This window comes from Haliaeetus albicilla, chromosome Z, assembly GCF_947461875.1.
Source record: "Haliaeetus albicilla chromosome Z, bHalAlb1.1, whole genome shotgun sequence".
Lineage (NCBI taxonomy): Eukaryota > Metazoa > Chordata > Aves > Accipitriformes > Accipitridae > Haliaeetus > Haliaeetus albicilla.
Genome location: NC_091516.1, coordinates 22324530 through 22348734, shown reverse-complemented (window position 1 = coordinate 22348734; position 24205 = coordinate 22324530). Strand labels below are relative to the sequence as shown.

Genomic DNA, 24205 nt, shown 5'->3' with positions numbered 1-24205 from the left:
GACTTAGCAGTCAGGATGAAAGAGGAGCAGGGGACTTGCATGGGGGATGGTGGAGGGGCACTGGCAGAATCTGCTCTGGGTCTCGTGCCAGTGCCGATGCAGGGCTTGACAGCAGGATGGGGCAGAGTGGACAAGTGGTCTTTCAGTTTGATGGGTCCTGCACTAAGTACGGCTTTCCAGGTGAAAACCCACACTTAAACTCCAGCCAGTTCAGAAAGCATTGGTCCAATTTTTGTCTCATTAAGGCGCTCACATTTTGCAGGCCTGTCTTTGACCTCCAAGGTGATTGTATGTCCCCCAGAATAGCACAATAGAGTGTTCCAATATTAAAAGTGCCAAAATCATTTTAAGGGCTAACGTGGTCCACGTAGGAAAGTCAGCTGCAATGTGGCCCCAGGCCAGTAAAGTGCTTAAGAAATGATGTTTGCTTTAAACATGAGTTAGTCCCATTGATTTGAAATGGAACCCACTTACGATATTAATGTGTGTCCTATAAAAATATTATAATTAACTTTGAAATAATTTGGTGCAAAGTCCAATGAATGTTGTTTAACTAACTTAAACTTTCAGAAAGAATCCAGTATTCTTGCTTTATACAATATCAGTAACCCTGCATGGTAGAAATCATACATTTGTCCCTACTGGTGTGTTATCTTCATGTGGTGAACTCTAAAGAGACGTTTTTCTTGTTAGGGAAAGTGGAGGGAAGAGGTGGGAAGGCCCTATTTGAGTGTCCTGGTTTTGGCTGGAAAATATGAGGTAGAGAAGTTAAAGTACCTTTTATTCTTAGGGAGGTTACATTGTTTCACTATGGTTTTGGGAAGGGTGAGGGATGGGTTTTGAAATAACAAAATAATAAATACCATAACACAGCATGTGTATGGCAGTTACCCTACACACCTGAGTGTAGGTGTTCCATTAAAAAATGCAATAAAGATTATGTGGCTGTTGAAGGATCACATGATCTGGTGATGTTCTGGGGAACTGAGAAATGTCTAGGGAGATTCTGAAGATATACATTTCTTCACTGTTTGGCTCGCCTGGTATGAAAGGAATGTAGTTTCTGTTTTGCAGGACAAAGACCAGTTAAGGGATTATTATTCATTCTCAAGTTTGAAAGCAATAGTTTAAAATTAGTTTATTGGTCATAGGGGAGCTGTGTCACCAAACAATATTTATGCAAGAACAGTAAAAATAAATATCTTCAGTGTACAAAATGATGTGTCCTGAGAAAGGCATCTAAGCTAATGTCACTGTTCCATTGTTTTTCTATTACAGATATGTCTTCTCCTACAATGAAGAAACCTGAAAAGCCTTTGTTTAGTCCTACTTCTCCCCAGGATTCTTCACCAAGACTGAGCACTTTTCCCCAGCATCATCACCCAGGAATCCCAGGAGTTGCACACAGTGGTGAGGGTTATGGAGGAGGAAGAAAGACCTCCCTATTCATTTGGGCTGTTCTCCTTTCTACAATCAGATTGTCATGTGTTTTTGCAGACTTTCTTAGAGACCTAATCACATTTATAGTACTGATGAGAGTAGACATGGAACAGGTTGGGGTATCCTTGCAGAAATGCTCATTAAATTCAGCTCAGGTAGTCTGACTGCTGCAAGCCACTGGAAAGGATTTAGGATTAACCAATGAATAAAATAAGCTGTAAGCTGCATGAAGAAACTGATGGAGGAAAAATCATCTCTGTCTTTCCTCCTTCCACCCACACCCTTTTTGATTATTGTTGCTGTGACTATGTTGTGTTTAAATACCAGAATAGGTAGGATTTAATACACAAGAGAATTCACAACCGTGTTCACTATGTGACACAATGAAATAAGTGCCAGTTCTTCTTCTGAATAATCTGTCTAAAGAGGTAGAATCCTGATAAATATTTTTCAACACCTGTTTTCTGAAATCCATAGGAAATCCATAATAAAACTTCACTTAAAATGTGAAGGAGACACTTGAAATGTGATGGTATGCATGTTATCTTGAGGGTTTATCAGGAATGACAGTGAAAATCCAGCATCATGGTCTGTTTAATTTTAGAGGTGAGAGTGACCCTGATTCTTCAGATGAGAACATGGTCCTTGGAAGTCTCCCCTCCGCAGCTCATCACGTCTCCTTCCAAACTGCATATAAAGGGATTCATTTCTTGAGCGAAGTTGGGTGACTAGAGGAGTAAAACAGATTTGAGGACTCTTTCTGCTTTTCTTTAACATGCAGTGCTGCTTTGAGAAGTTTCTGTTTTGTGATTTCTCCATGATTTCATGTTCCTTTCTTTCAATTCATGTGTAAGGACGATTTTCCCCTTAACATTCACTTACTTTGTATTATGAAAGTGAGCCTGGACTCACTCTGGTCTCTGTAAGGTTTCCATTATCAGCAAATACTCAAGCACATCGAGATGATGGATGAAATGGAAGGGATAGATTTCTGCTCACTTGTGTTTGTTTTGCACAGCTCCCACATCAGAGCAGTAACTAATGTTTTTTGATTGAACTGAACTGGTGGGGCTCTGACTAAAATGAGCCTGTCACAAAAGAAGCTTCCATAATTCTGTTTGGCCCTATACTTATGCATAGATCTTTACATTTGCTGTAGTGTATAATTTTTAGATATATGAATCTGAGTGACGGTCATAACCTAATTTGTTGATGAGCTATTTACTTGCTAGGAAACCTGATTTCTATCTGTGTAGCCTGTTCTATTATGCCAGTGAGCAATGTTTTTGAGATTTGCAAGGTTTTGATTACCATGTACAGCAATTTTGGAACATCCTTACTGTTGTTTTTAATTGGGCAAACTATGACTTGGTCCTAGCTCAAAAATAGCAAGTCATTTAAAAATTAAGATTAAAAAAACCAAAGGTATGAGACGTGATCCAGAAAAGCAGTGTTGGTGGGCTTGTGCTGATACAGTGTAGAACCGTGAGCAGTTTATAAAATACCTTGCTTATACAGACCTGATTTTGTGCCCTCCCTCTAATGAAAATGAAAACACTGTTGTCTGCTCTATTTCCATTGAACTCAGTAGCTCCTTTTTAATAAGTTGCCAAGTAGGTGCCCTCTAGATATGTAGTAAGGGTGGAAAGCGGGTTGTTGTGCAGTGTGATAGAGGAACACTCTCCACTTCCAGCCGGACGACTGGGCAGCAGCAGGGCATGTTGTACATTCCTTCCACTGTGAAAACATTGCTGGTTGTTTAGACATTACATATAGTCTATAGATAGAGAAGTGTGTGTTTGTAGGGGCTTGGAAGAAAAAGAATGCAAAGAAAAATATGTACAGGGTAGATATTTTTTGTTTGTCAGAGATATTTTTATTGGATGGGTTGGTTTCCCAGGCCCTGCAGTTGAATGTTCATTAGTATTTTCACAAAGGCCAGCTAATATTCATGGCATTATTGATGAGTAGTTACTAGCCCATCCCCACACGAGGCAAGTAGAGGGCAATGCAGTGAGGAATCACTAACTGTTTCTTAGGACTTGGTGACTTTGCTCTCCTCTGCTGGGATGCTGTGGATAAAAGTGTAGGTTTTATTTATTGAGTAAAATATTTGTTTTGTTTATTTGGGCTCCAGATGGGAAAACTGTATAATTGAAATGTCTTTTATGCCACAGAATGATTACTGTTTAAAGAAAAAGTGAAAAAATATGATGGCATAACCTGCAAAACCAATCCAAGATACAGTATTTATGAATTTGAAACAGTAGCACTTTCCATTGCCTGGGATAATGTAAGGGGAGGACATGTAAGTTTTTCTGTAAAGATGCCATGAAGCAGGAGTGCAGTGTACTGATTTATAACTGACTTTTTATTTTTCTTGCTGTAATACAGAGGTGAAGAATTTTAGAAGAAACAAGATGCGAAGTAATTTTAATTTTATTTTATCTTCTCCAGTCATCTCAACTAGAACTCCACCTCCACCTTCACCATTGCCATTTCCAGCACAAGCTATTCTCCCTCCTGCCCCATCTAGCTACTTCTCTCATCCAACGATCAGATATCCTCCCCACCTGAATCCTCAGGATACTCTGAAGAATTATGTACCTTCTTACGACCCGTCCAGCCCGCAGACTAGCCAGGTACTGTAAAACAATGTGAACCCTCCAAAAGAAATCCTGTGAGGAATGTATGTTTACCAGGGTGTCTAAACCAATATCTCACTAGTTCTGGTCTTAGAGCAAGCTGGGAGCTGTCATATAAGCAAGCCAGTGACTTTTCCTGTTCAGCGTGGTTGAATAAAGGGTGCAGGTTAGTCATATCCACTTGCTGTTCCTCTGTCAAGCATAAGAAAAATACTTGTACTGAATGACCCAGCAGCACTAACAGGGCAGGTCCCAGTCCTGCACCCCTCCCGCAGGCTGGGCACCTCTGTGGCCACACAGGGCCACAGGAGATGAACCTCCTGCTGCAGGATTGAACAAGGAGTGTGCTGATACATCCACGTGCATGTATGCACATGCACAGACATACAAGTATATTTATAGACCAACAATGAAAATATACTCTGGCAAGGTAACGCTTGTCCTGTTTCATAGGCACCTGACATTTGTTTGCACAGATGCAAAGACATTACTGTAATGAGCACAGCACAGACCCACAAAATTGTTTTTTCTTCCTTTTGTAGAGAACATGCAGTAACAGATGAGTTCCTGGCTGCTACACTGATTCAGAATTGTGTCTGATATGGGAAATGAACATGGTTTTCATTAGTGAAGTAATTTGTGAAGGACTGTGTGCAAAACTGCTTTCCATGATAGCATCAGCACATAGCGTTAGCATGTGATCTGCACTACAGGATAAACTGCAGTTGAGACTTGGTCTGACAATACTTGGAATATTTCCAGTGTCAATGTAATGTAATCTTTGCTGCTCAGGCCGTTTTTTATTTTTGATGCCTTGTCTGAAAGACTCCTGTGGCGTCCTGTACCCTGTGCTTTAGCACATTTTTTGGAAGAGACTTGGGAATGTAAACTGAAGAGACCACGGTCAGGTGTTCCTGCTCCTAAGAGTTAGGTTCCTGTGGAAGGACTGTCTTATCAGGGATGAAGGGATTGCTGTGACAGTATTTTGGTTTGGGCTTTGTTTTGGTTTGTTTTTCACCAATAATGACAAGCCTTTCAGCGTGTGTTTCAGGCACAACTTGAGACTGAATCAAACTTTCTGTGTTGAATAACAGACACAGGCCCTCTGGGCTGTTCAGAAGGTCGTTGTGGCTATTGTCCCCAGGGGATACTGCTCTGGTCCAGCTGCATGACTTTCTACATATCTAAAAAAAAGTGGGTCCATAAAATCAAAATTTACTTTGAAGGGAGAAATCCTAACTATGAGATTTTTGTTGGTGACAATATTAATGCAAATTAAACAAAAAAGTGAAAATGAAGTATGTTGGCTTTAGAATACAAATTGCTATCTGTGCATGGATTAAAAGTCTTTCAGTCCCATATAGCATTTTTGCTGAGACTCAGCTGGGAATGTTGCATGCAGGACCTGATTTTAATTTGTGTAAAATTTCCATGAATAACAAAGTCTAATTAAGACATCCATTAAAAGTCCTTAACGTTAATTCAGTGCGGAAAATCTTAGAGTTCTGTTGGATTTTTTTTTTTTTTTAAACTGATGTCTTAATTAGGCACTATTAAGGGAAAAATTATGCAAATTAAAATCAGGCCCTTTCTGTTATGCATTTCTTTAATTATTCAGTGCTTGTTTTACTTACATTTTGATTTCTTATATATATTAAAAGAGCAGATCAGGTGATAATCTCTGGATTGTTCAGTGTTCTGCTTTGGATCATTGCTGAAAAAATACAACATCTAAATGAAGTATCTGACTTTAAGACAGTTGACAAATGCACTGTCTTGTGATTTTAACACTGGGGAGTATATTAATTGAGCAGGAGAAGTGCTTTCAACTCTTTGCCCAACAAGAGTCTTACTCACTTCTCTTGTCTTACTCTCTTCCCTTATCTGTGGTTGAAAGATTAATCTTTAGACCTCAAAAGATAAAATTTTACTCTGCTGATTTTTTTCAGAGTAGTAGCAAACTGAAAACACATCCTATTCTTGTGTTGTGGCACCATAGGGAATAACAGGCTAAATTGGCCTCAATTTACTACTTTCATCACCTTTCATAACCTTTATATTAGGGTAACGTTCTTCATTTCATTTGATGTTTGATTTGTTCTTGAGAAGAGGCGATGGGGTTAAACAACACCAAGTATGGGATTCCAGGCATCTGCATCAGCTATTCTCCACTATTTATTATCATTAATCACTATTATTAGTGGAATCTCTTTTAAATTTAATTCTTTAAAGTTCACCTCTGAGATATGCTATACATCAGGAGCTGCATGCCCAGTCAAATTATCTCTAAATAGAACAGTTAAAGGATGGCTGTACAAAAAATAAAACTGCAAGAATAATTTTTTGCTTAGGAAAAGAAGCAGCAGCCGTCTGTGAAGTTTCAGGGACAAAAGGGAATTGTTCTGATACAATGGCATGCTTTGAGCCAAACCAGTTTTTCTTTTCTAAATAAAACATGAATTTTTATTCAAACAAATTTAATTATTATAAAATGCAAAACTGCATCTGTAGGAATACCACATCAAATTTAATTATACTTTCCCACCTCAAAACATACTCATTTGGATTTCAAAAGGAGAACTATGATGATAGTTTTAATTTCAGCTTTAGAAATAGAAAGGATGGATACCCTGACAGCATTTACCTAAAATGAACTGTTCCTCCCCAACATCTTTCAGTAATATGCTAATTTAGATTGTTACGACAAGCAACTGAGATGCCTTGTACTCCCCACAGCAATTTTGAGATTAATTACATTACTGCTGCCCTGATTATAGTGAGACAGTCATGCTATTCAATGGAACACTTTAAGTAAAATTAGTTTAAAGATATAGAGCTCCCATAGGTTTCCACAGTGGGAAGCAGTGGGCAATTTTCTTGACATAATGTTAAATACTCCAAATTATGTGTGATGAACAGTCAGGAAGTTCAAACAGGCCCTTTGGCTGCAGTGAAAAATGATTCAACAATGGATAAGCCTCAACAAAAGAGAGCCGTGGCTGTCGGTTTCATGCATATCTGCTTTTTAGCCCCTGTTCAATCTGGAGAATAAATAAACAAATGTACTGAACAGAAATGGATCTTGTTAGATATAGAGCTGGACTTGCCTCCAACTGGTAGTGTAAAAAGTTCCCAAGGTTTTGAGAACTGCTGTACTTTCCACTAATTAAGTAATTCTGCTGAGCCCTTTTTAGTATACTTATTTCATTGCTTTTCTTCTTAGCTAGGCACACATGTTACTGAATGAGATTGTGTGTATGTGTATGTAACTGTAATATGATGGGGTGCTGATCTCTCCACAGTTAAATTGATACTGGTCACTCGTAAGTTTCAGCAAAAAGAATAGGTTGGTATGCGTCTAATCCACCTACAGTGTTTATCCATCTACAATGTATTGATGTTTTCAAAACTATCACAAATTTTGAACATGTATTTCCTTTTTGAATGATTCCAGATGGGTAAATCTTTTAATCTTGGAAGATACTACCTCCTCTGTGTGTAGGTACATGTGTGCGCGCGCACACACACACACAGATCTGCACACGCTTGAAACACATTAATAATTGAGAGTGTATGAATCAATATACAGTACCAAAATCAGACTTCCAGTGAGCCTGAACAAATCACCAAGCATGACAACACTTGTGTGGCTGAAGTCAAAACCAAAAGCTCCAAACTTAATACCCCATCAAGTTAAATGGACAAAGGTGTGCTGAATCACAGAAGAAGGGTCAGCAATTGTAATGAAGGAAACAATGGTAAAGCAAACAGTTAAGGTGAATGCAGCTGAAGAACATCCTGGCATCAGTGAGAAACTTTTTTTCTGACTGAACCAAGCAATCAGAAGTAGATAATCTTGCAAGCCCTTTGAGTTTGGATTATGAAGGGCACAGTTTACAGGTAACCTTAAATAAAATTTTGTGATATTTTTGATGAAATACGCTGGTTTCAGTGGTATGGTAAAACTGCCTCCAATTTGGGAGAGTTAAGTATTGGACCCTTTTCTTCTTACAATAAATGGCTTACACTTGTTACATGCTACAGTCCAAGTGAACTGCTGTCCACATATTGACTAAAATTCCTGGGCTGTTAAAATGTACTTCGTTGCAATATGTAGTGTGCAGCTTTATCTTTTTAATGGTTTTATCTTTGAAGACAGAAATATCTGAACTGCTTGAGAAGAGCTGCTTCTGGAAGCTGGTGAGGCCACTTAATTTCCTCTCATAATTGATTGGGGTATTCAGGTTTTTGTTCAATGAAAGATAGGCACACTCTTCAGGAATGCCAGGCAGATGCTTTGTCATTCTTCAATACAATAACTGCAGTCATTTAGCAATGATGAGTGAATCTTGTGAGGCTCTGTTTGGGCTGGTCAAAGGGTTTTCTGTTGGTTCGTGGGAGAATACTAGCAAAATAAGCCGACACAAGCGATATGTGTCCATGCGGTTTCTTCAGTATAGCTAGTGCCTTTATTTGTTGTCATTTAATAGTTTTCAGCTTCTTGGGCAAGTCTTTCCTTGTATTTTTTTAAGAAATTACTGAAGATTAAATATGGCAATGTGCTGGTTTTGATTGTAATTGGGAGGCAGAGAGAGTACTAGCTTAACTGTATCTACTGACAAGGCATTTAGAGATTTAATTGCAGTTGTAAATGATTGCTTTGTATTTAGTTTGCTCATTTTTAGTTTATTAAATGCACAGTTATAAGTCTCCAGAGTGCATGAAATACCATTTAACCCAAAGATATCTTTTGAACATTTATCTACAAAGAGATTTCCTTTCCCATGTTATGTAATACAGACTTACCCTGTTAAGGCAAATATACGACGAAAGCTGGGTGTTTCCTTGTGTTCTACCTGTTGACAAATAATTCAGATTTTTTGAGCTCACAGGTAAAATTGTGATTCAGGATAGAGGACTCTTTGTCTAGAATGTCTTATGATATCTATGTCTGAACATGGGTTGCTGAAGCTCTGCAGTTGCTCTCAGTTTCAGCAGCGTTAGGTCAAGAGGAAAATGTTTTCTCAAGTGGATAAGACTCAGAGCTTTATAAATCAAAGTCAACGCCTTGATTTCTCTCAAAGTAGTACAGAAGTGATGTTGCCAGCCAAGACTGGCAACAACTTGTTTTTTCTAAAGCTAAGTCCTCAAGCAAACAGGTAGCTGTGTCACACCACCTGAAGTTTTTGTGTGGCATCTCTCTGTGAGGTCTGTGTAAGATATGCTGTAGCAATGAGTTACTTGGGTTTTAAGGATATGGAAGCTAGTGAGATTCATCCTCATGAAAATGGTAACGGGCACTATAAAAAGGCAAAGTACATTTCTGTTGCTACCACAGTGTCCAATATCAGAAAGGAAATCTGTATAGCCTTACTTCTTGTTAAACAAATGTTTTATGGAGCCCACCAGGTTCAGCTGGAGGAGGAACTGCCCTACGGCACCTTCTACAGTCTCACTGGCAGTGCACTAATAATACCATTCCCTTATGTTTAGCAGAGACTCAAAGGCACTGTGTTATATTACTCAGATGATAGGTAATAACTTGAGGATATGTCTTCTGCACATTTGATGAAACTGCTTCCTGTACCATTGAGCTGTCTCTAGTGGGAGACTAACATGCCCACTGGATGTTCACAGGTGATGTAGCATTAGGGTGCCCTAGGCAAAAGCTCTACTGAGGTAAAAGGTTGGGTTTGTGTCATATAACAACAATAACAACAACAACAACAATAACAACAACAACAACAAAAGGGAGAGTTTGAAAAACAGAAGATACTTCTTCCAGTTTCTTTTACTTGTAGATTTTCTGAAGCATCTATCACCCTCTGTGGATAACACAGAGCACAATGGCATGGACTCAAAGACAGAACTTATCAGCTATGATCTCCAGCTTCATAGATGTGTCTAGCAGACAACTGTTAAAACAAGATATTTGGTACATGAGCAGAGCACCAAAATGTGCAGAACTGGATCTTCTACAGCTCCATCAACAAATAATTCAATCAATGGTCTCAAAATTACACTGCCATAGGGTTTTGCAGTGTTGTTCTTTACCATAATATTTGTACTTTTCCAATATAAGGGCCTGGAACTGTTGAGAAGAAATGGGTGACAGATTGTTTACAAACACACTGAATGCAGTTTGACTCAACTGCACTCAGTGATTGATCACTTGGCTATAATAGGGTAACTTTCTTGGGAAACAGAGTTTCTATTGAAAAACCTGTGTTTTGAGATGCAAATATATTGTTCTCCAAGTATAGTGGTTAGCTGGAATAATGTAATTTTTATTAAGCCCTGAAATTTCTTTCTGAAATACCTAGCACAGTATCATATGTAGCTGTACCTAAGACATGCACAGGATTAAGATGATTTCTGGCCTTTGTTGATTATTTCTTTGAAGATGCTTTGTATTTAAGATTCCAAGGAAAATTGGAATTATTTTATTTGGAATTTGGAATTATAATTACAATTATTTTGTAAAAAAGATACTGTGCAAATCTAAATATAAAATATATTTTATCATTTAAGCCACTCAATAGTTTATGTCAATTGTTTAATAAGTATGTAAAATTTCTGTTATGTTTGGATATCTCTTCTGTAGATGTTAGTGTTGCCATTTCACTATGACATCAGAAAGATTTTTTTTAATGCTGGAAGTAGTGAGCTATATGACAAAAGACTGTCCTAAAATATAACTGAAGACCTAAGGTGTAAATGTGCTGGTATTTGGGCAAATATGCGAACAGAAGTCTGAGAGAAGTTTAATTAGTTACTGATTATGTTAGTAAAATCCCAGCAGGAAAAACAGATATAGTGAATCCTGATTTTAAGAAAGTCCATATTCATACCTGTTACAAGTTTCTGTTCAAACTTCATACCTAAGGATTAACTGAAAGTGTGCACAGTGCACAGAATGAGACATTAATAGTCTGACAATCTGAGTTATGTTACAGCTATGACAGTGAATATAACTCACCTGTGGCTTTGGGCAAACAAATGGATTAATCTGTGGCAATTCAAGATGGTGTGAATTAAAAAGCTCAAAAATGTAGCACAGATCTGAAAATTGAATTAGCCTCCAATCCAACAATAGAAAAATGTATACCTGCATAAATTCGGGCTAAATTTGCCAGACCTTCATTGTGTTTGCTTCTTTCCCTCGCCCATTTTCAAATGCACAGCTTGTTTATCTAACACAGCTGCTTCCGTGCAATTTGCTTGAGGTTTATGCCTCAGGCATCATCTCTCTGTTTGTGAATCCATCGCACAGACATATTGATGCCCTAGTTGATGGTAACAGTTGATTTTTAAACTGTAAAGCATTTGACTGTAAGAATCTCTTCAGGGGAAACTCAAACTAGAAACTAGAACTTGTTTTAAATAAGGACAAAATGAATTCATCTTAAATGATGTGTTATAAATATTTGCACTTGTAATTCAAGTGGATACTGTCTAAATAGATACATAGTTTCAATGCTAGAATATCTTTTGACATAACTGCAAAAGTTGAAAGGAGAACAGGTCACAGAATCTATTTCCAGCAGCCAGTTTTCAATAAGATTATGAATTGTCAACTTCAGAGGACTATTTGTGACCAGAAGGTTGCCTTCTTTGCACTGAAAACTTAAAGCAGGACAGAGAACTTGAGAGAGAGAGCACCAGTGTTCTTGAGCTTGTACTGCTATCAGATACCATGGTCTGGAATTTAGACCTTTATTTCAAAAGCTTTTAGTTTTGTGCTTGCAAAGATAACCATAGAAGTGTGAATTGAGTGTAAACCAATGCCGCAATGTCACTGGCAGTCTGAAGATAGGCCTAAGCATTAACTCTGAGACAATTACCTGATCTGTTTAATTAGGACTACTTTATGATCTTAAGCTGCAAACTAATTATGATAATGTAAATATCAGTTTTGTTAGCTGCTTCACTGTTGTTCACTGCATGCAAGAAAGACAAGTATGGTGGTTTCAGGAAGGTTTCTTATGAGTGACATTCATGTAATAGAATTTGGGAGAATGTGAGACTGATTTTCACAAACTCTGTTTTCAAATGTAGCACATCTAGGAAAACCACTAAGTTTTAAGAAAATTTTATGTGTACCATTTCACATGACAAGCTGTGTCAAAGGGAGGACCTTAGTTCACATGTGAAAGACAGCTAGGATTGTTGAAGAAGAATTATATATGTAAAAGTCCTGGTAGGTACATGCTTACCTACAACTGAGGTTCGTTAAAAATATAAATACAGGAAACTTTCAGTATGGGGGGAGAAGTTAGGGTCTTAGACATGGTACACCAAGCTCTGTCTTGTGTGTACTTATCCCTTCTTGAGCTATCTTGTTTGCTGAGCAATAACACCTGAACAGTTATTGCAATATACAGTACTTGACATTACTGCAAAATTTAAAAAAAAATGTTATGTTACAAATGTGAAAACAACTTGAAAAAGGAAAAGAATAGATGTTAGAGGTTACAAAAATAAAAGCAGAATAAATTATAAAGTGCAGCCAGAAGATACGTGGGGAAATGTGCCAATATGCAATAAAATTGTTGAGGCAGGTAACTAGGTTATAATTGCATTTGAAATCTCATGTGCAGAGTCTGAAATGTTGGAACCATAAGAATTAAACTTATTGAAGTAATGAGTTTTCTCTTTTCTTAGTTTGGAGGTTTTATTTTTATATCTAGAAGTTGCAGACCTCAGTTTCATTTTATTGTGTCTGCATGCAGTTTTATACGCAGGACAGATATGGAACAATGCCTACCATTTAAGACAACATTAAAAAAAAGAAAAGAAATAGAAATGTAGACACTTGGTGGGGAGATCACAAACCACATCCACTAAAATCACTAGCAATTTCCCCATGGATTTCAACAAGGACAGGATTTCACCCTCGATTTGGATGAAGTGGGGGGGATGTACTGCACTGCTGTTATGTATCACACAGGGAAAAACATGGTTTATGTGAGAATGGGGTATTCTTTGTCTTATAACTCAGTTTGCTCATTTGGACCATATGCACAAGGACTAAGCTGAAGCCTATGTGAGCCGTTGCATTCCTGTTGACCTGGGATCACTAGGGAACAGTAGAAGGTGATACATTGCTGTAAATTGTCCTGGTCTCCAGCTGTGTCCTAATTAATTCGAGTCTGGCTGTGGAGACAGAGCTGCTTTTGGAAGCTGATGACACTGTCTGTTTTAATCCATAAACTCCATGGAATCTTCTTTCTTTGTTTTTAGTAAAAGTTGGTCATTTAGATAAGGGATTCTCAGTTGGTTTTGTGATATGTTAGCACACCACAGGAGCTAAGGCTCCTAAGGTCGCCCTGTGGTCACAGGTCAGTGACTCCATCTAGGAGCCACCAGACACAACTGGAAAGTGGTAGTCCCTCCAGCAGGCTGTGGGGACAGCTGGCTGCCAGGCCAGGATAGGGGACTTGCCTCTGCAGCAGGGTCCCCAGAAACGTACTGAAAATCCAGTCCAACATAGCAAGCAGGTCTTACTGACAAGAATTTCAGTGTTTAGGGAAAAGTTTATCATAAGGCCCACCTTATACTTCTGACAGTTTTCCCCACAAATGCTTCAAACTGTCTTGTGGCTCCCTTAGCTATGACAGAGCCTGTTTCATTGCAACATCAAGATGTCTCGAGTTGAAGTCTATACAACTCGCAACTAGCGAGTAAGAGTACTTGCTTCTAAGTTTTGGAGCATCTTGGGTCATTTGTATGGGGAATTTATTTTAGGCAATTCTTAGAGATTTTCTGAATTTATGTTAGTTAAAATTTTCATTTTATTCTAAGGCAGGTGGAGTCAGATTTCTGGTCGCCAAGACACCTGGTTTTAGAGGCAGGCAGGCCTTTAAAATAGAATCCACAAAATAAAATTCCTTAAACCACTGCTAAGATAGATCTCAAAGAAAGTGGGCTTATTGACACATACTTAATATATGACTTTGCTGTAATGTAAAGATGTAATTTATATTGTTGTGGAAAGACCTTTGTAATTACTGAGCGAGTTCCCCACTTATGACCCATTGGTCATGTAAGCATGCATGCAGATGCTCAGTAAACTTTGAGGCCACGTTATTCTATAGAAATTGTCGTGTATATATTCTGCCACATCTTATTTTCATTTCAATTACACTTAATAAGGGAGATCTATCTAAATAGTTAAGTGAATAAAATTTAATGTCATGTGCCAGTTATTTGGGGAAATTGTGTTATTTGTGAAAGTATTCATTTGAATGCTTTCCTTTGAATCCATGCTGCCTTCTTATTTTGAAGCTACTTTGACAGCTGACACTTATTCCTGTTACTAAACTCCTAGTAGTAACTTCTCAGCTTGCGCAACTAGGAAAAGGAATGAAAAAGTGGTAAATACCACCTAAATTGCAAGATCCTGGGATTCCATGGCCCTTCTGTCCTCATCCCCACTCCAACACCCCCCCAAACATACAGTTATGTTTAGGGGGTGACTTTTTTTTCATTTAGAGGGGTAGTTTGTTGGCCACTTCTCATTAGTGTACATTTTTACTGTTATTTTTCATTGCAAGTCTTGTGATTTTAGAGAGGGAAATAGTCTGCTAGCCACCCAGTGTTCCTATGAATACAAGGTTGGCCTTCATTTGCACTTATATTTTCTAGTGTTTTCTTCTAGCTTCGTTTTAGATGCCCTAAAGAACAAGACTCTCCCCTGGGGGCATTTGCAATGTCTAGTAGATCATACTGCCAGGAAGTTTCTCCTGTTATTAATTTTAAATTTCCTCCTTCTCGATTTCATTCCATTACCCTGAGTTTATACTTCCTGTACTTTCCAAATAATTCCTTCCTCTTCTGTGTGTTTATACTCTGCACATACTTGCAGTAATTGTCTCAGCGCAGTTATTATTTCATTACCATAGTCATGCTTACCTCTGTTAACCTTTCCTTGTGTCAGTTGAATCAGGTCCTTTATCAGTCCATTTTATACTCTGAGTTATCTCAAATTTGACAGGATCATTCTAATAATAAGATTCCCAGTAGTTTTTGCTTTGTGTGGCTGTATTTTAAAATACCTATGATTCACAGAACACACAATCACTTTAAGACAAAAGTTATCAGCCATTGTTGAAAAAACTATTTACTACTTGCTTATTTTTACTGCAAGTTATTTACTGTTGGTATATTTACATGCAGAAAGTCTAAGGCATGTTTAAGCATTGGATAAACATATACATTTACCAGTGAACATTGCCAAATTCAGATGTGCCTATATGCAGACAGTAGCATATTACCTTGATGACCTGTACCATAAGGTCATATGCAGACTGCCTTTTGTATCTATGAAAGAAGTGTTTTTGTTTATTATGCTCTTGACTTGCAAAGTTCCCATTATTAAACACTTCTGTGTTTTTGGTAGGCGGCTTTTGGCCAGATGTTATGACGTACACATTATAGTGCATCATATCCTAACCCTCTTTCCCACTCCCAAACATGTGAATTATTAGTTAGCCTTCCAGTATGCGTAATCTCTGTGGACAGCTGTGGTCAAGTCTTGGTTATGCTCCAAGCCACAGTGGTATGGCATGTGAAAACAGAGGTTTTGCATCATTCATTTGCTCTTAATACTTCATACCCAATACAGGGCCTATGCTTGGTCAGTTTAATCCTGCTATTGTGGGATTTACTGTGCTTCACAGCCACTGCGTGTACAGCAAATATATTTTGAAACAATCTGATGCATGCTGCATCCAGAAAAAAAAGTTTTCCAAAAAGTACTGCTATTTAAGCATGTACTGCCTATCTAAGGAGGGATCTGCCTGCTGAAAATATCATCTAGAAATTCATAGCTTTGTTAGAATAGTGCATTCCAGCGTGCAGGTACTACAGTGATGGACGTTCTGAAAAACCCTAACATAGGTGGGTAGGTTCCTTAAACACAATGTGTATGTTTCACAAGGCATTCTTTTGGTTTTGTTTTGTAGCCTAACAGCAGTGGTCAAGTAGTAGGGAAAGTGCCTGGCCATTTTACTCCAGTTTTGGCACCCTCTCCCCATCACAGTGCGGTGCGACCTGTGACCCTGACCATGACAGATACTAAACCCATCACTACATCCACTGAAGGTGAGGCATCTTCACCTACAGCAACCAGTAAGTATTTCTTTAGGAAACAAAAAATGTCAATTGAAGATTCGATATGATTTCAAACTGAGGCCAGAAAAAGGCGCCTTTTCCTACTATTTGACCAAGTGGATGCTCATCATTTTACATGGAGAGCAAACGTGATCTGACTGCAAAGCTTTTCCTCTCCAAATTTCAACAAATGCATCATGTTACTTGAACCAAAGCTTGTGACATGACAACCAAAATGAAAGGGGAAAGCCTGCATATTTGACCACTATTCAAGAAAAAGAAACCGTAGTTGTTCATCTAAGGTGGACATTGTTAAGACATTGAGAAGCAAGCACACCCAGACAGCAAGGTTTTGCAATGGCCTTCAGATGGAATTCCAAACAGACATTGGAAAATTTGCTCCTCAATGAGCTTTCCTACAGAAATCAAGCCTTGTTACAACGCATACTGAATCCGAGCTATGACAATTGCATGTTGATATAGGTTGTGTCATTTTTAGCAAAAAACTCTGATGTGGAAAAGAAAACTTTAATTCCTTGTTATCGTTGTGATGGATTGTAGATCCACTGTTCTTTTTTTTTTTAAAAAAAACAACAAACAAACCCTAACTTTAATGTTTTAAGCTCTTTATTACTATATAGGACCATATTATTTATCCTATTATCTTCAATGGAATTGCAGTTTTGGAAATAAGAGCAAAGATGTTACTATGTATAGGGTAATTTCTTCTTTTCCAAATACTCATCTTATGCTCAGTGAAGCAAAATTTTGCTTTTTAACTACTTTCTGCAAGACACTTCCAAACATACGCTTTGGAAGAAAACTTAGCAGTCTTTAAAAATATTAATCTCTTTAGGGTCTATTATATTAAAATGACTTGCTTTAGACCTGTTTAGTATTTGAACTGTGAATCCAGTCCCTAATTTTTGGTCTGTCATTAGGGAGACGATAAACTGTATGTTTCTTAGGTGTTACACTACTTTAAATCTTTTCATTAGAATGTGAAGCAGAGATGAGACTCAAATGCATAGGAGTGGCCGAGATATAAAGGAGGAAAACTAGTTATACGTTTATTATGAAAGGACAGTAGTAACTTTTGGACAAATTCTTGTTTAAGTATAAACAAATAATTATATGGATAGGTATATGGAAGTATTTTAGGTGTTCTTTTAGTATAGCAAAAGTTTTGTTAAAAGGCGGTAGAGCATGTCTGTATCCTCCCAGGTAGTTTTTGGTACCGGTCTCGCACCTTCTAAGAAGAGTTAGTTTCAGCAGCAAACAAGAAGCTGTTGCTCTAACTTTTGGTCTAGATTAGAAAACTGAGAAAACTGAGTTCAGGTATAGTTTCAAGTACTCATGATTTCATTCGGCTTCCTGTTTGACATGATTGTGCCTGGCCTAAATAGCTGTCTCAGATGAGGTCAGAGTTTCTAATACAAGTGGCAAAAAGAACAAATACAATGTCAGAACTGCGTTGGGATGTTTTCTAGTAATCTGACCATATTATTCATCATAAGGAAAGCAAACCTAATCTGTTCATTGTCCTACTACTAGGGGAAAAAATTTGGATTATATTTTCAAATTAAGTTGGCACCCAGTTTCTTGTGCAATTCAGTGGAACTTAGGTACCTGATTCCCTGTGACCCTTAGAACATCTCAGCTTAGATATTTGAAATAAGGCCTCCTTATGCATCCACAGCAGTATGCAGGTAACTTTTTGCCTAAATATCTAATGTCTGTCACTACAGCACGTAAGTAATAATAAAAAAATCCCTATGTACAAATTTGATTTGAATGTGCCGGTTCTGGATATGAGATAGCATATAAATGCTACGTGTCCAGAGTGTTATGGTTCTCAGAGCAAGGCAGTAGTCTATCTGCTTGGTAAAACCTTTTGAAACTGGATTGGTAACTGTAAGAGCAAAAAAGTGAAGGAACATAACTTATTGATGAAGAAAATAGCAAAAAATGAGGGATCATGTCCTGCTGATATATAAATTATATATGAATACATATAAACTGTATTATCAGTCATAATAGACCTTCCACACAGAGTGCTAATGTTAACTTAATGAGAAAATCAGGACTAAATGTGTTTTAAGGCATAGTTTTACTTTTATTTGCAATAACTGGTTGATTGGTTCAAACTATATAGAGAGAGATATATAAAACATATGCTTGGCCAACAAGTTATCATTATTATTCAGTCTGATGAGAATAAACCAGCAAATGATTAGCACTGCTTTTTATTTTGAAGTGCAATAGCAGAATTGTTTTGAATGAGAAAGAACAGCAGGCTTTGATAATATTTGGGAGACCCTGTGGCCTCCACCATAATTTCCTTCTAATAACTGATTAATTTTTATGACAGTTTTTCCGTAAAGCCTGTTTACTGTATAAAGCCTTTTTTTAAAAAAAATATTAATGCATTTAATTTGCTTGTATTTGCTGTGTGACTTTAATACTAACAGGCCAATTCAGTAAGTACTCCCATGAGCTCCTCACTGGCATCCTTGTGTATGTCTGTTCAATTTTAGTAGTTTTGCTTTGTCTGCCAGCAAGTTTCCAGGTTGCGATGCTGCAAGTTGCAGTGAGGGTATCTCCACACTGGGAAGTGGAGTGAGACCACCTACCTCATTTCACAAGTGCCACCAAAAGCCATGAGAAGGTAATGGCTTTTAGGGATTACTGACAGAAACCAGACAGTAATGTGACCTACAGGTGAAGGATCCACATCCTGTAATTAATCCCAACATCACCTAGCATTCCCTTTCTCCTCAGAAATGGATTTATTTAATCCTCTGCAGCAGACAGCAGGAGACTTCCTTAAAATGTCCCTCAGGGAAAGTGTTTCCTGATGCATAGGGGAGTTGAATATTTAATATTATATTGCACAGTAAAAATCAGCTCCCTTCTTATGAAAATGCTAATCAGATTGCATCCTGTTTCCAAAGGCCTGTAAAGATTCATTTCATGTCACATAAGTAAACTGAACTTTTGATTCCAATTTTTGTTCTTTCACAGTTTTGTTATGGGCTTTCACAGCAGTAAGAATAGTAAGTGTGCAATAATATTTTCTCTCAACATTGTTATCTCAGTGATTTCACTGGTGCCTTAGATTGGTGTAATGGAAATGAAAATCTGGCTTGTGATTCCTTCAAATACATACTTTATTTAATCACTTAGAAATTTAAAAATATATTAATCAGAGGAACTTTTATTTAACAAGAGACATCATTATGATTTACATATGCAGCTTCCATTGAAGTTTATAGGAATTTACATGCCTTTCTAAATTTGGTCCAATTTTTCTTTTGCATTCTGTTAAAGTTTAAATAAAGGAAAAACACAGACACATCCTATATATTGCAAAATCATAACTCTGGATCTCTCATATTTGTACTGTACCTGTACAGGGTAATAGTTATGATAGGTTGGTATTTTTATCAATCTGTTTTGTTCTTCCTTAATCAGCCTACACAGCCTCAGGCACATCCCAAGCCAATCGATATGTGGGACTAAGCCCAAGAGACCCATCCTTCCTACACCAGCAACAGGTGGGCAAGTTTCACATAGGTGTAATGATATAGAGAAGCTTTTGCGATATTACCTTCCTACGTGTTGCCACGGTTATCTTGGATTAGACTGGGATCCTAAGGGTTTTAGTGTTTGCCATCTGAAGATGAAGCTTATCCAAAACAAAACTGAACCCTTTAAGAAAGATCAATTTAGCACATGCTTTATTTCTTAGATTTGTGCCATCTTAAGGAACTTCTAAGTGTATGTCTTTCAATTATTTTATTTTTCAAGAGCTCATACATGTAAACTTTAATAGGCTTTTAGGAAAGATAATGAGGTGTATAAGGAATAAATATTCATTTCAAAATCAGTTTAAGAAATGAGCAAAATTTCCAAAGCAAAAACTCCAACTTATTTTTTTCAAGCTATTTTTTTCCCCCTGGATGTTCAGGCCTACATTTCTTCATTTTAGTTCTGGAAGATGAGTTACAAAACCAAATCCTCAACGCAACATATCATCATTTCTAGTTTAATAGGTTTAAATTGGTCTGCTGATTTCAAATGTGATAAAACCACAGTTTTGTTCTAGTTCCTTACATCATTTATGTTTCAAGTAGCATTTTAAATTTCACATCTCATTAATGCTGTAAATTTAATGCAAAGGAAGTGTTTACCCAAACTGTGAAAATATAAAGCCGAGATTAATGATGGCTTACAAACAAATTAGCTGCAGTCAGTAGCAAGGCCATGCCTATACAGAAATATTACATTGCTAGTAATGGGAATAAATTCAGACCCTTTAGAACTTTAACATATTTTATGTCGTGTGTTTGTTTTACTCCTAGATCTTAACAGTGGAGGACTTTGAAATTAACAGCATGTAAAATATTATAAGGAAAAAAGTTGAATGTGGCAGTAAGAAAAGGGCTGTTAAACAGTCCTTGGTATTTATTGTACTGTATTTTTTTCTCAGGCTTGGGTTCCTGTCAACAGTTGGTACACATGCCTGTTTCATTTTTCAGTAAAACCTACCTGTTCTGTGTTTGCTGAGATATAGTGAGATGAAGTGTGCTTCATCTGGAACTCCCTATTCCTACCCACTCCCAGGGCAAGGTGGCAGTATGTCCGTTTTAAAGGTCACCACATGCAGAGTTCAGAGAAAATCATAAAGATAATCGTTTATTCAAGATAGTTGATGCTTTGCCAACTTTTTTTTATCCAGTGAGACCTAAATGGAAACATCTGTACACTTTTATGAAAATACCAAATGACAATTAGTGGTTTTGCCAACCATTCATTTTTCAGTAAATTTTCTGGTGTATTGCTTTTTTTTAACCTCTCAAAGATTGTGTTATGAAATGTGCTATATTTACTATAACACTCTTCTTTTTAAAAGATATACAGTTTATGTTTATTGTATTTTAAAACACATACAACACCTCTCTTTTTAAACACAGTGCATGTAATTTCTAGATTTCATGTGAAGTTTTACATAGTATACTTTGAAAAGTCTCTGACGCACAGTTAATTTGGGGGTGTGTAATAAATTTTTTTTCACTACATGTTTTTAGACATAATTTTTTCTGCAAATTTGTTACTGCTTAAGCCCACTCCACCTTCTTCCAAGTTCATTGAAAGAGTTACGAACTTCTTGTCACATGCCAGAAGGTAGTGGCAGCATGCTTAATTTTCTCTTGGCTGAGTTTATGACGTGTAAATCATATATTGCTTATTTCATGTATCTTCTATATATTTTTGGCTTTGTGTAGATGGAAATAAATTTGGAGATTTCAGCAGTGTAATAGGAACATAATAGCGAGAGGGATCTTGAGGGTCATCACAGTCTTTGGTGTTTACATGCACTGTGTCTTATACTCCCTTTCATGGTAAAACATGTGGCCAGATGGCTTAAGGGGAAGAGGAAAATAAATTAGGTCTCATATACACTTCATAAACAGAAAAATTCTTCAATGCCACTGTGTGAAACCAATGTTCTCCCTTCTAAAGTATATTGCTTCATAGTCTCTTTATATTAATTCAAAAGCATCAGCTGGCAACCAGTGAATTGTATAGTAAATTTAAAAATTGTGTCTTGGTTTCATCTTTGCTGTGAATTCTCTATTCTTTTCTAACTTGAGCAATGGCTATATATGTGTATGCTTGCCTGAGTGTGTTCGGCGGGGGGTGCATGTGTGGATCCTCACACATATAAATATGTACAAAATTAGGGTATATTATGTGCTGCTGGAAACATTTGAAAGAACAGAATACTTTAACAACAAAGCTTTTCAGATGGATAAATCGGAATATATAAAGTGCATATATTTAAGTTTCTAATTAATTAATTACCTTCACTCACTTAAATCCTAAAGGCCTCTCTGAGATGACAGTGCCATATATGTTTATTACCCAGAAAGTGAGGTAGAGCACTGAGATTGTCAAAACAGCTTTAATAGAGCAAAGGTTATCCTTTGGTAAGGCAGAAATGAGATTGATTTACTATGTCCTTTCATTACTTTACAACAATTTAAAAGAGACTACTCTTCTTGTGGCAGATTTTAAATGCATTTGTTTTAAAGCAGACTATGATGAATGAAACAAAAAATCAAGGGGTATATGAAAAAAAGGCAATCAATCATTTAGTATTAGCGGAGAGAAATTCTAAATTAGAAAGCCACTGGTTTTAGTTCCAGAGAGGTCTTTTAAACATTCACCATGCCCTGTAATGCACATTGACCCCTCAAGAATAAATATTGTCACTGGTACATTTTTTACTTCATTGGAGGAGTCTTTATGAAGATTTATTCTCTCTGGTTATGAGAAATATCGGCATGTACTGTTGAGTCCTTTTTGCTGTTGTTAGTAGCCTGTTTAAATTACAGTGAGCACAATAAATTTAAAAGTTACACATGCATTTTGCAGCACACTCTTACATAGCATCTTTTGACAAAATGATAGTTTACTAGAACTTCCAGTAAAAAATTTATAGCACGACCTACCTGGAATACTCACATTTAGACGGGAAGCACTGAGTAAAACTTTGAAAGACAGTGCATAATAGCACCAATGGGAGCAGTTTATTTGCTTTTACTGATCTGGATACTGTGAAAAATATGCTGTTACATGCATTACTTAGCATGCTACATTGATAGTTAGGAAGACAAGGTTCTAATGAGGAATTATAATAACTATGAAGTCCACTTTCTGCTGGAGTTGCTGGTGGGTCTTCCTGGAAATGCCAGGTATTTCTATACTGTGACATGAATAGTTACAAAACATATCTCTCTCTACAGTGGCATCTAGAGAGTCACATGTATCTTCTAATTCTTCTGTAAAAAAGTCATGTCCCCCCCCTTCCCCCAACTGTCTATTACAAATTGTTAATGACCACTTGGTTTGCTTTTCTTGAATCAGCATCAGCTTCTGAGAGTTGTTAAGTATTGATAATGTAACTGCAGGGAAGGCAACATAGGAAGGGGCAAGGGAAGTGATAAGAACTAGTACGTGAGTGAGAGAGTTTTTCTTAATTTTACTGTTGGTGGTTGGTGAGATTATTTTATGAAGTCAAATCTAGTAGTTGGTGCTTGCTCATCATCTTTGCTGAGGAACATCTTAAATGAATTATGCGTAAAGGAAAGGTTGGATAATGTTTACAATTATTGGGGAGCACCTTTTTTCCCCCTTCTTTCTCTGATTTGCATCTACTGAAGATTTGTGGTTTCTAAGCCCAGACTAGAGGAAAAAGCAACAAATTGAGGAAACTCAGTCAAATTCAATCTTCTGTAAGTGGACTAGCCAGATTCTAGTTTTGTCTTCATTCTTTTGGCTAAAGAATTTTAATGGAGAGATCATTAGTTCAGTAACAAAGTCTTAATGATCAGAAGTCTCATAGTTATGTAATAGCATTTCTGTAGCCTCCTTGTGTTACTATTCTCAACTTTATGAATTTATTATGTTCTTGAAATGATAGACACTTAGAGACAGGTTGATGTTGTTTCTGGCTATAAAGCTAGAATATTGCTGGAAATACTGGTCACGCACTTTACCTGTGTAAACAATATAAAAAGATAGATGGATGGTTGGGCGGATAGACAAACATTTGTATTTATTGCAAATACAGATTAATCGTTTCACAAATAATAAGATTTCTGGAATGAATGAATTAACTGACAGGTTTTCTTTCTTGGCCATTGATTTAATTTTAATGTACCTTGGAGCCTTGTATGTGTGATTCTATTTTTAATTAGAAAATATAAATAAACAGGATAGCTATTGAGGTCTGTGAAGACAATGACCTCTAGAACTTTCCTGTGTGTTACAGTAAACTGTGCTAACCAATGCTGGCCCAATTACTGAGGAGCTAGTGAACTCTTCCAGTCTTTGCACTGATTAATACAATGGCATGGTTTTCACCAGAGCTTGGACTTTCCATGTGTGATGTGTGGTATGCATGATTTTCACACAGCTTTGACATTGATGAGTGAGAC

The 24205-nt window shown here is 37.1% G+C and overlaps 1 protein-coding gene across 16 annotated transcripts in view; it reads left to right on the top strand.

Moving 5' to 3' along the window:
• NFIB (nuclear factor I B) overlaps positions 1 to 24205 on the top strand; it is a 281568-nt gene that overhangs the window by 235194 nt on the left and 22169 nt on the right. For 5 of the 16 annotated variants that reach the window (XM_069776480.1, XM_069776470.1, XM_069776474.1 and 2 more), the window contains exons 7-10: positions 1279 to 1410; positions 3835 to 4082; positions 16052 to 16217; positions 19674 to 19756. In XM_069776480.1, coding sequence (XP_069632581.1) covers positions 1279 to 1410; positions 3835 to 4082; positions 16052 to 16217; positions 19674 to 19756 — 629 coding nt within the window. The remainder of the gene's footprint in view (positions 1 to 1278; positions 1411 to 3834; positions 4083 to 16051; positions 16218 to 19673; positions 19757 to 24205) is intronic. The other 11 variants (XM_069776487.1, XM_069776483.1, XM_069776484.1 and 8 more) reach the window with 5 other exon arrangements.